Source organism: Trachurus trachurus (assembly GCF_905171665.1).
Source record: "Trachurus trachurus genome assembly, chromosome: 21".
Classification (NCBI taxonomy): domain Eukaryota; kingdom Metazoa; phylum Chordata; class Actinopteri; order Carangiformes; family Carangidae; genus Trachurus; species Trachurus trachurus.
In genome coordinates this window covers 21,447,253-21,462,864 of record NC_139899.1, presented here as the reverse complement: position 1 = coordinate 21,462,864, position 15,612 = coordinate 21,447,253, and the positions used below count along the sequence as shown (strand labels likewise).

Genomic DNA, 15,612 nt, shown 5'->3' with positions numbered 1-15,612 from the left:
AGCTGTATGTCATACAAATATAACAACTTATTTCTGCAGCACTTCAAATGTACAAATTTCCATGGACCACTCACCAGCAGCCAAATAAAGCTGCACACAAATAATAGCTTTAGGGCTACCTACCACCACTATAGTGCATCTTCATTGGCACTAAAACGAAGAAAGAAAGAAAAACCTTTCACAACAGAGTAGTGAAGAGCATCTTGTGCAAAATGAATGCCTTACAGAAACTTAGGGCCCAGTCTTTTTTTTCCCACTTGGATGACATCCATTAATAAACTATAATAGTGGGTTATTAGAGGCTTATATTCAGAGGCAAGCCTTTATCTCTAAAATTACATCCTGCTGCTCAGTAAAGAGGGATGTTAGTCAGAGAACAGCTCTTGACGCTAAGAGTGACCCTCCTGCACTCTCAGCCTCAGGATATATGACATTGACTTGGTCTGAGGGGCTGCTGCACACTTTTTTTCTTCTTCCTCCTCTTCTTCTTCTTCCCAGCATCTCAATTAGCACATCGACAGCCTCCTGTCACTCCATGACCTTTACCTGAATATGTGAAATGGGCCAATTCCTGTCCGCCTGGAGACAGCAGCTATAAAGCCCGGACTTCACTTCATAAAGCTCTCTTAACTCATGCAGTGAAATGAAATGAGCATCCATGTTGCACATCCTCAGTAATCTTTTTGACATAGAAATAAGTCTGAAGATTACCCCGAGGCCTGATGATGATTTTAGTCTGTTTCCTCTCTTTCCTCAGAGGATTTCTTCAGGGGGTTTATTTATGCCCCAAGGGACAGGATTTTCCATGCCCCTCTCTAAAGAGTTAATGTCAGCTTGTGGATCAACTAAAACCTCCCCTTAAATTTTGGGCCCCAGCTCTTGGCAGCCTGCCACAGATCTCTTTGCACCCACTCTGCAGATACCGGGCAGTGGAGAATTTAATTTGGGAGTCTATCAGCCTTGTGTGGCTCGCCTTTAGTTCAGTCATCATTTTTGTTGAAGCTGGACCAGATTGTCATGCTGACACACTGCTGCAGAGGTCTTCTCTACAGCCTCGGGAGGCCAGAGCGTCGGTGCTCAATTTGACATGTTAATGTGAGCAGATGAAGATCGAGTGTTGTTCTGTGCACACAAAATGTATTAAAGATGTGATGCCAGCATACTGACCACATTATAATTGTCAGTTTCATTATTTTCTTTAGACACCAATAACCACCAATCAGTTTTTGTAACGGGAAAAACTGATTAAAAGATTTTCAAAACAAAAGTTGCAAATATTCACAAATTCTAGTTGAGTTGTTCTGTCTTCTCTGAAAGTAGGATTAAATAGCCTACCTTTGGGAATTGGGATTGATGGTTGGACAAATTGTGATGGACATTACTTCTATTGTTTAATCACTTCAATGATTAATCAATTAAGTTAATTGCCAGATTAATAAATAGATTATGATAAACATCCTTTCCTGGAATAAAAACAATTTGATCCAGTTACAAAGTGGTACACATGAGCACAATGGAAACATAAAAGTCAGAAAAGGGTTAGAAGAATTGAAACTATCTATATAAAATAAGCCTTAAAGCTTCTGGCACCACCAGGGATCTTGGGCAGTTTACTTATGATCCAGGTTTGCCCCCAAAAACCCTTGATTCTCCTCCAGTTCCCGATCTTCCACGTAAAGTAACAGAAAATAACAACAATGCATTAATCTGTTAATATTTTCCAGCTTCACTGCCCATTGTCTATTTGTTCCAGCTGAAACTAATCTTTAATTCAAAAATGAGTCATCTACATATACTCAAGAGCAAGTAGTGTGTGTGTTGTGTATATTTTGGGCCATGGATTTTGTGTTGTAGTGATGATATATGCCAGCAGGACAGGGCATCATATAACAATAAACAACAGTGCATGTTCATGGTAATGAAAAAAACATATAAACACACAGCGAGCCCAAAACAAAATAAATTCCAATTGGTCAGTCATGTTAAAAAGTAATGATATTTTAAATTGTGACAATTATTTAACATCAGTATTTAAAAAAGAAAAAAAGATTTAGCTCAGACGGCTCATTGATAATATTCCTGAACACTGGAGGGCGCTGCAAGCCACAAGCTTTTCATCCCACAGCTGAAGATCATGAGCCATGCATCATGGCAGCAGCAACGAACCGCGTGACTCCTACAGTACAAAAATATACCAAAAGATGGCAATATAGGATATATATTGCTGCTGATGGGACCTTGGCTACATAAGAGGAGCATAGGATAATTAAGCAGGGTTTTAATTTATTGACAGAGCAGCCAGCGAAACCTCTCGGCATTCAGACACAATGAGGAACAGAACGCGTGTTTCATCTTGCAGTTTGTATATTTATTTTAAAGCAACTTCTTTTGTAAAATATAAATACAAATTATGAGATATTTTAATTACAAAGTTAAAACAAAAAAATGAACACACCAAAAATTACTTTACTGCAGTAGCCTCCCTGTTATATACAAGCTCTGTGCCGAAGGGTGAATATCAACATTATCTTAAAACTTTATTATACAAACATTTTTTGTAGTTTTGCATGTTAAATTACAGACTAAACAGGAAGCAAAATCTGAGCGTTGGGGGGGAAAAAAAGATACAACAAACGGCCCCTGAGGCTCGAGCGAGTGCTAAAGTCTGAGGAGGAAAGGAAAAAAAAAAAAAACAGGACATCATGTGCTTCCTATAAACACAAATACCACATTCAATAGCACAATCTCAGTACTATCCTGTACAGCTACACACATGGACAATGTGCGCGCTCACACGCTCCATCCAAGCGCTGACAACACGACTACACTCTGTTGCCATACAAAATCTTCCAGAGGAGTCGTGAGCAACATCCGAAAGAAAACAAATCTCTTGATATTAATTATTTACTTATACATATATTAATTTATAAAAATAAGACCATTATTAAGCCTACTGAGCCACAAACGTATTGATCCTCGGTTAACGGAGGGAAATAATCCGAGCAGCCCGGTCAGCCGGCAGGTCAAGTCCGTCTGTACAGTGCACCAGTGCTGGACCAGAGCGGGGCCGAAGCGCAGGAGCTAAGGGTCAGGCTAAGGCATTATCATCATCATCGTCGTAACCCCTGGTTGGTTCTAAAGCAAAAAACTGCAGTCGGTACGGATCAAGGTCCAGGTTTTTCAGGGGCTCCTCCAGGGGTCAGGATGAGCCCAGCTTGCCAACAGCCTTGATTTTGTCCTTCAGTTTGTCCCCTGGGTGGTCCCAGCGGTCGTCCAGACACTCCAGTGTGGAGCCCAGCAGAGCAGCCAGCTCGGCGCTGTCCTCCACCAGGTCTAAGAGCTCCTTGCTGTCAGGATGGAAACCCTCCAGCTCCTCTGGGCAGGAGAACAGCTGCGACAGAGAGGCCTGCTGGTAAAACTCCGCCTCCGCCACCGTCACCACCTCCATGTGGGGGAAGGCCTGTCGGAAACCACGAGCTGACATCCGCAGCCGGCGAAGCACGTCCGACAGCAGCAGCCAGTTTCTCGGCCTGGAAGACAAAAAAAAAAAAAAATCAAATCAACCAACGTTTAGGAATGAGGCTCGACAGCGAGGCGAGGTGAATTACAGCCGGCGTGTCTGCTCTTGAGATCAAAGCTCACCCTTGGGAGAGGGACACCTGGATGTTGTAGCAGGGCAGCAGAGGTCGGTCGGAGAACTCAAACTCAAACACCTCCCTTTTATCATCCTCATCCTCGTCCTCGGGGCCCGGCGGGTCTGCCAGGATGTCGTAGACCCCACCCTCTTCGCTCGACTCTGACATAATTAAAAGAGCACATGAATCATTTTTTTTTAGCGAGCATCCACATTATAATAGGAGATGCAAGACATGTTTTTGTTCAAAGCTTGCTAGCACTGAATATTTAAAAAAAAAAAAAAAAGAAAAACACTTTTGTAAGCAAAATAAATAAATAATAATGAAAGAAAATCACAGACGCAGCAGTGATCGGTACTCACCACACACAGCGCTGCCATAGAATTCCCAATAAAGCCCTGGGTCGTCATCCGAGCGCCCCTGAAGGTCAGCAAAATAATCTATGGAGAGAAGAGAGGAGCGGAGCCGGTTATTCAAGAGCTGGAGCCTTGGGGACAGGCAACAGGGCAAATACAATTGCCCTTGGAGACTACAGCAGAAAAATGGATAAAGAGTGCGGTAAAATAGAAGAGGAGGAGGAGGAGGAGGTGGTGGTGGAGGGAGTGAGGGAGGAGGGGCAGTGTCAAGAGAGAAAAGAGAAACAAACAGAGCAAATGTTTTGGGGGAGGAGGGAGGGAGAAGGGGGAGGAGGAGAGGGGGTGGAGGGGGGCTGATGGTCAGGGGCCAGCGGCTGTACCACGGGGGAGGAGAGCGACTGTCTCCGCTGGGTTAGAGCTGGCTCAGTTCAGAGCGGGGCTACAGACGGCTGCCAGGAATCAAACAAGAACCACACAGTCGCTGAGCGCGCACACACACACACACACACACACACACACACACACACACACACAAGCATATTACGCACACACTCACAGAGCGAGTGAGCGAGCGAGCGGGCTGGAAACAAACAAGCAGAGGGAGCTGGGTAAGCACACACAGCGAGAGCAAAGTGTGTATTCAGCATGCGCGTGAACACACTTGCGCACACACACACACACGCGCGCACACACACAACACACACACACATTCGCAGAGTGAGAGCTGGGCTTTGTGCCAGTGCTGAGGCGTGGGGCGTCTGGCGTGTGTTTGGAGGGATTAACGGCCTCCAGATGAGTGGGACCAGGTGGAGGGAGGGAGGGCAGCAGCAATCGCTCGCTCTCGCTCATTTTCTCCGGTGCTCGATCCCTCTCCCTCTCTCCCTCTCTCTCCCTCTCTCCCCCGCTCTGTCAATCTAGCGAGCCATCGATCTATCCATCCACGCTCTTTTCAAAATTCGACACCATCTTTCCAGCCAGCCACACATAAATCTTCCTTCTTTTTTCTTTTTTTTTCTTTTTTTTGCACTAAACCTGTTCGCCGCTCCTCCACCGGCCGTGAACTTACACCTGTTCATTTCCCTCATCCCACGTTCTTTTCTGCCGTCTGCCTCCTCTCGCTAAAGCCTCAGATAATTGCTTTTACCTAGTTAGGTCTTCATGTAATATTAAGCAGCCAGCGACGGAGGAAGTGTGTGTGTGTGTCTGTGTGTGTCTGCATGCTTTCATTTCCTCCTCGTGTCGGCTCGGTGTGTTGTCTCAGTTTAACTACAAACATTCAGGCGAGCCCTCTAAACACACCACGTCAGTCAGGGCTGTATGTAGCGTGGCAGGCAGGCAGCCTTGTGAAAAGACACACACGCATTCAAAAGCAGAGTCTCCAGCCAGAGCGAAGCCCATTTCCGCACGTACGCTGAGCAAACACAGTTGGCGTTGCTAAGTAACCAGATAGAGGAGCTCAGAGGCAGCAGCACGCACCCCGGCGGCGGCGGGCTGAGGCTCCCCGTCTAACAGGTGGTCAAGGGAGGGGAGGGGAGGGGAGCGGCGGTGGGATGGGGATGGGGAGGGGCAGGATGACAGATCTGAACATGTCTCATGGTGGGGTTTTTTTTTTTTTTTTTTGGGGGGGGGGGGGGGGGGGGGGGGGGCTGGGATGAGGATTTAAAGAGAGGGACTCATACCAACAGGTTGCACAGAGGTCAGAGCAGAAAAAGAACAGCAAACAGTGAATGAGCCAAGACTGGGGCGTTTGGGAACTGGGCTGCTGACCGGTCTTTTCAGCTATTTACCCCTTGCCCCACCTCGATGTGCCCCCCCTCCCGCTGACTAAAACAAACCCCACTGACTTGCCCTTTTACTTCCTTTTTCAAGCGTTTGTAATGTTGTGATTTGCGGTTGAGGCACATTAACACTCAACTTCCTTCACTTTTTGGTGTAATTTTTTACTGTATGAGGGAGGAAACTTTATACTAACGCGCTCGTTGCAAAAAAAAACACATACATGAGAAAACAGGAGTGTTTTGCAAATAAAACTGCAAATTTTTGGAAAACGCAAAGAGAAAACCAAGAAGAAAAACAGATTTTAAATGAAACTTTTGCTTTGATTTCTAACTTTCAAGAATAAAAACAAAATAAAAATGTACCGTTTTACGTGTTGTTTTCAAAATCCATACCAGCCTCATTTGTAACAGATGCAGATGCTGTGCAGTTGCTGAGTACTTGGACGGATGCAAGAGTTCATTTTCATTTTTTTCCGATCAGTGGCATGGGAATCCCTGCTTTAAATAGAAGTAGCCAAAATCCCCAGGTCCTCAATTTTCTTTTCTTTTTTTTTTTGAAGCCAGGAAATAACACAGCCAGTTCTAATCCTGTGACTCATGACCTCTGTATCTCTAAACTCTTCTACACTGTGTCTTTGACTCGACTGGAAAGCTCGGCTGGGATCTTACCGGTGAGGAAGCGCTCCATGCCGTCGCTGTGGGTCATCTTGAGGAGGCCGCGGCCAGAGTACGTGGCCAGGGTGGGGTCGGCGCCGTAGGACAGCAGGACTCGAACCACGTCCAGGTGGTCGTTCTCCACGGCGTCATGAATCGGCCTGGACCAACACAAACACAAACACACAGTCAGTATTAAGCAACAGCACAAATGGGAACGGATCTCACAACATTTGCATGGGTAATTGATTTTGGTCTGGACTAAAGGTTAAATTGCATCACTGTCATAGTAACTGCGAAAACTGACGTCAAACTATTGGCAGCATCTGTTTCTTCAATGAAACAGGAGAAAACACACTCGTCTGCCATAAACCTTTTTTTTTTTACCTAGTGTGTTATCTAAACCTAGAGGGACATAAAGTGAAATACAATTTATAGATTTATAAGACTGCCATTCTTCTCAGCAATGGTCTCACCTGGCTCTGTAATACTACCAATGTCACAAATCTGCTAATAAATAAAAGCTTAACTGCAACACAATACATCTTTAAGACCTGTGCACAGCCTCCTAGAACAGATCCCCTACTGTAAATTTTAATATAGTGCAATGAAATGGAAACAGTTGGCGTCCCCCATGCAAAAAGGCAACTAATCTTCAAAATCACTGCTCTTGCCAAGAACATATAAAAAATAAAAAAAATCTCATGAGGCGACTTAATTGAGGACAAAACCTCTGGCTGGCTCTATCAGGACACGAAGGAAACGCTGTGATGTTTGCCTAACACACAGGGGCACGTGTTGCTGCGATTCTGTGTGCATATGAATGAGTGTGTTCTGTTTACCTGGTGCCATCCTGTGCGCTGCAGTTGATGTCTGCCCCGTAATCCAGCAGGTGTTGGACTATGCTGAGCCAGCCGCGGGCGCACGCCTCATGGAGAGCGCAGTAGCCGGCGTAGTCCCTGTGATTCACCTCACACACTCTGTTCTCCAGACAGTACAGCACCACCTCCTGCAAAAAGAGGGAGAGCAGTGTTCAGTATGTGTGTGTAATAGACGTACGTGTGGTAACAACCCAAGCAATACAAGACCAAACACACACAAGTCAGACGGAGCAGACACATACGCAAACAGTCCTTCCCTTTACAGTTCCTGTGGGAGGGAGAAATTAGGGAAAGGAGGAACTGACTGTGCTCCTGCACCGGACAAACACACATACTCGTACACAGAAACGCTCCATAATACTAGAGCTGGCACCAAAACACAGCGAGGAGACTAAGTGTGACTCAACTGTATTTAGCCTGCCAGATTCTGCTTGTGCACGTATGAGCTGTGTGTATGTGTGTTTGAGTGTGTATGCATGCATGCGTGTGCCATAGTTGGGCCTGGATGCTGCTGTAGCAGCCAGTTACGATGGCTGGGCTCTGAACACAGCATAATGGAAGCGGAACAAAGAGATTTGATAGAGGCGCTCAAGAGCTGGAAGCATTTCCTCTGGTCTAGGGCTGTGACAGTTGGGCATCCAGCACTAAGTAGTCAGACTGGTTTTCATTGGACTGGAGCAGTGTCTGCTGCTACTAAACAGCGCCGAGTCAGGGAGATGGAGAGCAGCCCAGCAGTGTGTTGATATGGGGCCTGTCCGAGTCAGACGGGTGCGTTTCGGCACTGCGGGTGCAGTTTGTCTGTTTGGATATGCAACTCAGAAAAGGGACTCGGTCGCAGGATTTGCAGATCTTTGAAAAAAAAAGAATTAGAAAACGCCTTATTTTCTATACATATTTTAACATATATGTGTATGCAAGACTCATATAGTCAGACACACTCTGTCTGTCCTGCTAACAGTTCTGTGCCGAGGGGAGGAGAGGCTGCTCATCTCAACCTGGGGAATGACTCCAAACTTCCATTTCTATGCTAATTCAAGCCTGCCGTCTAGTCCAAGTGTTTATCTCCCTCTCACCCTCTCTCTTTCAGCGCAGGGCGGATGGAGGGAGGAAGAGGAAAGGAAAGGAAAGGAAAGGAAAGGAAAGGGCGAGCGATTGAGAGAAAACAGACTGACAGAAGGACGAGCGCGGGGTTAGAGAGGGCGGAAGAACGCGGGAAGCGTGAGGCAACACCCCAACAGATGACAGATAAATGAATCTGTAGATGAAATCTGCCGGGGCCGTCCTCTGGGCCGCAGCTGATAATAACGATAGATGAAAGTGAGGGAGGGAGAGAGGGAGGGAGGGTGGGGACATAGTGGATGGTAGTGGCAGCGTGAAGTGTGGACGTGGTGGTGGTGGTGTAGCGGTGATAAGAGTGATAGTGAGGACGATCAGAGCCAGGGAGGGAGGGAGGGAGGGAGAAGTGGAAAAGCAGAGATCGAGAGCAAGTGTGAGCAAAACAAAGTGCAGGAGAGAAAAAGAGAAAGAGAAGGAGGTTTGGGGGTGGGTGAGGAGGGGAGAGGGAGGGAGGGAGGGAGGGTGCTCCAACTGGTTTTCTCTCGCTGCCAACACTCTGTTTGCCTGCTGGAGAGAGATTCAGGAGCGCTGTGCTGAAGCTCCCCTCTGGGGGATTCCACTCGCTGTGTGTGTGCATGCATGTGTCTGCCTGTGTGAGTGAATGAGAGCAAGTGTTAGAGAGACTGACGGGCAGAGTGTTGATATGCAGCTTGCCTCGGCGGGCGTGCGTGTAAATGTGTGTGTGTGTGTGCACGCATGAGCACACATGTATTTTTGTGCCACTGACGAGATTGTATGTGTGTGTGTGTGTATACGTATATGTGTGTGGCTGTGGAGGAGGCGTAGCGCTAAAACCTCCGGAGCCCTGTTTAATATCGCTGGGAGAGAGCGAGGAGCTTAGCACGAGAGCCCCGGCTTCCCGCCAGACTGACACACACACACACACACGCACACACACACACTCCTCCGCAGTAAAATGAGACACCGCTCCCTCCCCTCCTCTTGCTCTTTCCCTCCGTCTTCTAATCTCCCTCTCTAGAATGCTTCCCTGCGCTCGCCTGCAATCAATGCATCACTCAGACATTTAACCCCTTGCAGCGCTGCCTCGTATGCGCCTCACATACAAAAGATGTGTGTGTGTGTGTGAGTGTGTGTGTGTGTACGCATCGCATGTACAAGTCATGTATGAGTGACTTTCCCCGTGTGATGCACAGCCAACGGTCGACGCAGCAAAGTTGTGGTGCATGCCCAGACAAGTAAAAAGTGTAGATGTTCGTGAGTGTGTGTGTTAGTGTGTGTGTGTGTGTGCGCCAGCCGCTTGTTAAACCGCTGGGGTAACACAGGAAGCCTGAGAACTCTCAGTTACTTCATCGCTCGCTGTCTCGCACGCACACAAAAACCTATTATCACCTTTTACAGATGGAATAAGGAGGATTCACTAGATTTATTATAAAGTATGTTTTCACAATAAATGTCTTAAGTCTACAATCAATAACCTGCTCTACATAAACACTAATCTTAAATTGCTACATACAACCAGAAGGATGAGAAAAAATGAATGAAAATAATTTTAAGTGTGCCATAGTGACCCACAGCCACAATTAGCCACAAAATTAACCTCAAATGAAAGATAGCCAGCCAGTGACATAACGGTACTGTATTAGTAGGGATGTCACGGTTACTTGATTTCACGATTAATCGCAGTATTAAACACCATGGTTAATTAGTCGTATAGATTCCTAAATAAAGTAAAAACAAAGTTAGTTACACAACAACTGTGGGTGTAACTTTGTTTTCGTTTCGCCACGGTTAAAACAGACTTAAAAATTTGGTATAGATGACAATTAATGACTTGTATATTTCAAACATTTCCCCTGGAGGATTAATAATTGGTCGTATATTAATAGATACTTTGAATATTTTGTGTATTAATAATTAGTAATGTAACTATATTTTGACTATATTTGATTCATAGTGTTGTGAAATTAATTAGTGCATAATAATCGTGATAATCGTAATACTGTGATTATTTCTCTGACAACACTCGTACCAATAAAATCTATATCTAATCGTGACATCCCTAGGTATTAGCCAATCAAAAACTCACCCAGCTCGCTGATTTGCAGGGCTAGTTAGCATTATGGTTGGCTACCCAATCGCTAATGTATTAGCTGACTTTACTTAATTTAACCATTTTCTAATTTACTTCCGTGTTAGATTGCTTGAAGTGGTAGCTGGTATATAGTGGACTCATAGTATCCTACAATGCAGCGTGAAAAGTAGTGTACAACCGATGTTCACTAACCAAGCAATATATCCCATAATGCATTGCGGCCGCGCATCGCTGTCATGATCGCGGTCGGCACTGATCTGGAACTTTTAAATTATGACATAATAACGTAATTAACCACGCGGTGGAGTAGTGCCCGAAAGTGTTTTTTCATTTTACCAGTGAGCTCAATATATAGTCTAGTAATTCACTATGTAGTGAGTAGGGACGAGTAGCCTATGAATGAGTGAGTCACACAGCCATAATGGTTCCAGTGAAAAGCTGATGAAACTAGCTGGCTTTCCACGTGTTCGCCAACACAGGGCTAGTTAGCCAATTGCTAATGTACTTATTCAAAAAGCAGCTTGCCAGAGACATAATGGGGCCATCTAGAAGCTCGCCAAGCTAGCCGACTTGCCACTTGTTCACCAAATAACACTTCAAGCTATCTAACACGGAAGTAAATTAAACAGTAAGGTAAAATGGTTAAATTAATTAAGTAAAGCTAGTCTCGATTGACTGCAGATAATAGACTACGGCATTTATATTACGGAACAGTGTACGGAAATAGATAGCTAATTCGATAGCCTCCTCCTTTCTGGACCAGTGTGGTTCCCTCAACCGTTTACACTTTTAAAGACCTTTGCTTTTGGTCAAAAGGTGCAAATCTGTGAGTCAGAGGTCGGAGGATGAACTTTAAAAAGGTCAGTGCGGATTTACTTCACATCCACAAGCAAATCTCCTGGTCGCAGCAATTTAAGCTCAAACTTTCCAACATGGATGCCGGTTTGATTAGGGCACTTAAAACGCAATCATTTTCTCTCTTTGCTCGGATCATGGCGGGATTTGAGGAGGAAAAAAATCAGGAGTGATTTGTGGGAGGAGAATAAATGACAGACTGCACCTTTATCTGAGCTTTCAATGAGAAGAGCGGAGGGGCCCCGAGCCCCGGCACGAGAGAGGGAGAGGGATGAAGACATCCGCAGAATCTCTTCTCATTACCATTTCAAATGCTCGGAGAGTGAGGCAGACGAGGGAGAGCGAGAGAATAAAAGGGGAGCGAGGGAGGGAGGAAGAGAGAGAGAGTGGGCTTTCATGTGCAGAGGCACGGATCGCAAAACTAAACGAACATGAAATATGCACAGTGTCGGCCGGGCATCGGGAAACGGCAAAAGAATAGCGTGCGTGTGTTACATTACATGATGTGTGTGCGTGACGCGGCTCTGCATCCTGCATGCGCACGAGATGTGCGTGTGCTCACAGGGAACCAACTGGTGTTTCCCTGTCTGTGTGTGCCTGCGTCTGTTTTTGTAGTCAGCATGTAGGTTGCGTGTGCGTACGTGTGTGCGCATGAGGTGACTCTGAAATTTGCATGTGCAGGTTTGAGTGGGTGTGCGACAGTGCATGAGTCGCTGCTCTGTGCAGCATATGGAGAGAACACGTCAGGATGCCTGTGCATGCGCTCACTGGGTCATAACGGGTGTTTCTCTGTGCATATTTCTGTGTATGTGTGTGTGTGTGTGTGTGTGTGCTTGTAATCAGCCTGTGAGCTGTATGTGTGTGTGTGTGTGTGTGTGTGTGTGTGTGTGTGTGCGTGGCTCTGTCTCTCAGGCCCTCATATCTCTCTGCCTGTGTGTGATAAGCCTAGAGCTTGCGGCGCTAAAACACCAGCGTGAGACAAGCGCTCTACAGGCTTGTATGCGAGTGTGTGTGTGTCAGGCGGTATGCATAAATTGGTGTGTCTCTCTGCACACGTCCTTGTGTGTGTGTATGTGTGTGTCTGTGTGTGTGTGTGGGAGCCCCACGGGTCTGCCCCAGGCTTATCACACACAGGCAGCGAGAGACGAGCTTCCTGAGAGAGAGAGAGGGAGAGGGAGAGAAAGAAAGGGAGGGAGGGAGGGAGGGAAGGGGAGAGGGGGAAGGCGGGGGTGTTGTTTGCGCAGCGGTCAGCGCCTTGTTTGTGTAGTCTCAGGTTTTCTCCTCCCTCCTCCCTCTTTCCCTCTCCACAAGCGGAGCGCAGGAAGGGAAAAATGCGAAGGGGGAATGAAAAAAAAAGAAAAAAAAAGAAAAAAGAGGAGGGAGGGAAAAAAACGTTCGAGAGAGACGCATAAATCAGAGAGACGAGCCAGCTTCTCTCCAGCACGGCTGACTGAACCCTGCTGCTGCTGCGCTGCACCCTGTGTATGTGTGTGTCTGTGTGTGTGTGTGTTTGAGAGCGAGGGGGAAAAACAGCCGCCGCCACTGCTAACCACAGTCACCACGGCACATTAGAGGGCCATTAGAATGCGATTATACTCCCAGTGCTTACCTCTCATTCACACTCTTGCTTTCTCCCACTCTGACTCACACACATAATCACGGACACACGCACGCACGCACACACACCTCATCATCATAAATGTGTACAACAAACACACACAACCATAAAGCAACCAGTTAATGAGCAACAAAAGATACCCTCACCTATTTACAGTTCTGTGAAGATACCTCTGCTGGTGATAAAAAATGATCATGTGTGCACGATCACGCACGCACGCACGCACGCACGCACGCACACAGGCAAAGACGGCATAGAAGGTGAAGAGAGTGAGAGACAGAGTGGACACAATCTGCAGCTCAAGTGGCTTTAAAAACACCCGGATCAATAAATCAATTTGTAAAATCTGTCAACAAGGGAGGAGAAACGTTTAGGCTCAAAACAGCAACACGAGGGATGAGGGAGGGAGAGCGAGACAGCGGGCCGTCCGACTTTAATTAAAAGCTTTCAGAGCAATGGGAGTTGCGAGATTCAGTAAAATATACAGAAGCCTCGGTTTTTTTTGTTTTTTTTCCCTCCTCGTATGTGCGGGGAAAGACAGGATCTGGTTTTGGAGCGAATGATCGGCAGCTACACACAAAGAAAGAAAGAAAGAGAGAAAGAAAAAAACTCCCGATGCTAGAGAGAGGCAGCGAGCATCAGTCTCCGTATAATGATCCCACCGATCCCTCATGCTGTCTGCGCACGCATGTGCTCGTGCGTGTTATGTGTGTGCGTGAGCGAGCCTGTGTGTGTGTGTCACACTTCGCCTCACGGAAAATTAATGAGATGTGAGAGTGGAGCGAGGCAAGAGGACGGGAGGCGAGGGAGAGAGAGAGAGAGAGAGTGTGTGTGTGTCGGTGTATGTGTGTGCGAGTGCGCTCGCGGGGAGGAGGAGGAGGAGGGGTGCCAACGACAATCTGAGTCACAAAGAGAGGAAGAGAAAGAGAGTGCTGAGAGGAAAGAGGGGGGAGGGAGAGAGCGGAAACCTGAGAGAGAAAGAGCATAGCGAGCAAGAGGAGCAGAAAAAGATGGAGTGTCTGCGAGTGAGGGTGAAAGAGAAGGAAATGGTAGAGAAAGCAAAGGAGGCAGAAAGATGGAGAAATAGGATGGATGCTAAAGAATAATCAGACAAAAAAAAAGGAAAAAAAAGAGTGAAGCTTTGTCTGTCAGAGTCAGAGACAGGAACAAAGTAGGGGGAGAAAATGAGCTCAATTTAAGAAGAGAGAGAGTGAAGATTTGGGAGAGACGAAGTGTTAAGAGTGTAAAATGTGCGGAGAGAAAGCGATAAGGAGGGAGGGGAGGAGGGAGGGGGGAGGGGGGAGGGGCGGCTCTGAGAGGAGCTTATTACCTCGTAGCCGAGCCGCGCGGCTCTCTGGAGCAGAGTCTCCCCGGCGTTCTTGTTCACGATCAGCCGACGAGCCTCCGGTGGGATCGGACGCACCGCGGGGGGCTCGGCAGGGGGGGTCCTGTGCACCCCCGCCACCGCCACCACCACCGTCGCCGCCGCCGCCTCCGGTGGGATGGAGCACGCTCTGTCATTCACCTGGGGCTGCAGGGAGGGCGGGCAGAGAGCGACGGGGGAGCAGGGCTTGACTGGAGAGCAGGGATAATGATTAGGAGAGGCGGCTTTCTTCCTCGGAGCGCCGCGCTGCTCACTCAGCTGAGGAGAGAGAGAGACGGAGAGAGAGAGAGAGTGTCACAGCTCCTGCCACATAGCAGACGGGACAGCAATTCTCACACACACACACACGGAAAGTCAAGGGCACATGGATGAGACGACACAGACATATGCACACACACACAAAATGATGCACTAGCGCACACACTCACACAATCATACAAAAGTAAAATTATGATGGAAAAAATATAAAAGTGGCTTAATTATAAGACAATTAGTCAAGGCCAGAATCCATCCAGAAAGAATAATCATCACATTTTTAATAACACAAAATATTTTTTTTTCCTTCCTCACTTGACTTTTTTTTTTTAGAAACCACCTCCTGCTAACGGCTTAAAATAGAGATGGATTTTCCATTTACAACATCTGTGTTTAAGTATGATTATTGCGCGCGCGGAAGACAACACCACGCATCACTGAGAAAACACACACACACACGTTTTTCACACCAACTGTTCACGCCCCAAACACTGCAGGTTGGCACGCCACTTTTCTTTAACCGCTAAACCAACAGAGCCCTCGGAGCGCAACACATGAGAGAGAGGGAGTTGCCTGAGTGAGCCTGTGTGTGTGTGTGTCTTGTGTGAGTGTGTGTGTGTCTGAGTGCAAGTGTGTGTGCTCATGAGAGAGTGTGTGTGTGAAATGCGTGCCCTCTCAGTGGAATTCCATGTCGAAGCAGCTGTCAGGCCGAGGAGGAGCAGGGGAGGAGAGCAGCGCGGGTGAAAAACAACTAGCCTTCTTTTTTTCTTTTTTCTTTTCCCCCCTTCAATTTTTCCCCATGCTCATTTTTTTCCTCTACTTTGAACTCATGCGCTTCATACGCTGGACCACGGCTGCTACATTCCTCACTGTGGGAGCAAGGGAGCGTGCATGTGTGTGTCTGTGTGTGTGTGCGCAGCCTTGTGCTCAGCAAAGTGTGATGCATAATTGCTCCAGGGTTTTGTTGTTATGTCAGGAATGCTCACAAACACGCAGACACTCGGAGCCCTGGCACGCACCTACACAC

The 15,612-nt window shown here is 47.0% G+C and overlaps 1 protein-coding gene across 1 annotated transcript in view; it reads right to left on the bottom strand.

Annotated features, from left to right (window-relative positions):
* Positions 1-2,418: 2,418 nt before the first annotated feature.
* Positions 2,419-15,612, bottom strand: part of LOC311004619 (BCL-6 corepressor-like) — a 36,100-nt gene continuing 22,906 nt past the window's right edge. The window contains 7 exon segments of the mRNA XM_083996752.1: positions 2,419-3,214; positions 3,217-3,530; positions 3,643-3,796; positions 3,998-4,075; positions 6,439-6,584; positions 7,266-7,432; positions 14,277-14,588. Coding sequence (XP_083852878.1) covers positions 3,165-3,214; positions 3,217-3,530; positions 3,643-3,796; positions 3,998-4,075; positions 6,439-6,584; positions 7,266-7,432; positions 14,277-14,588 — 1,221 coding nt within the window. The 3' untranslated portion in view covers positions 2,419-3,164.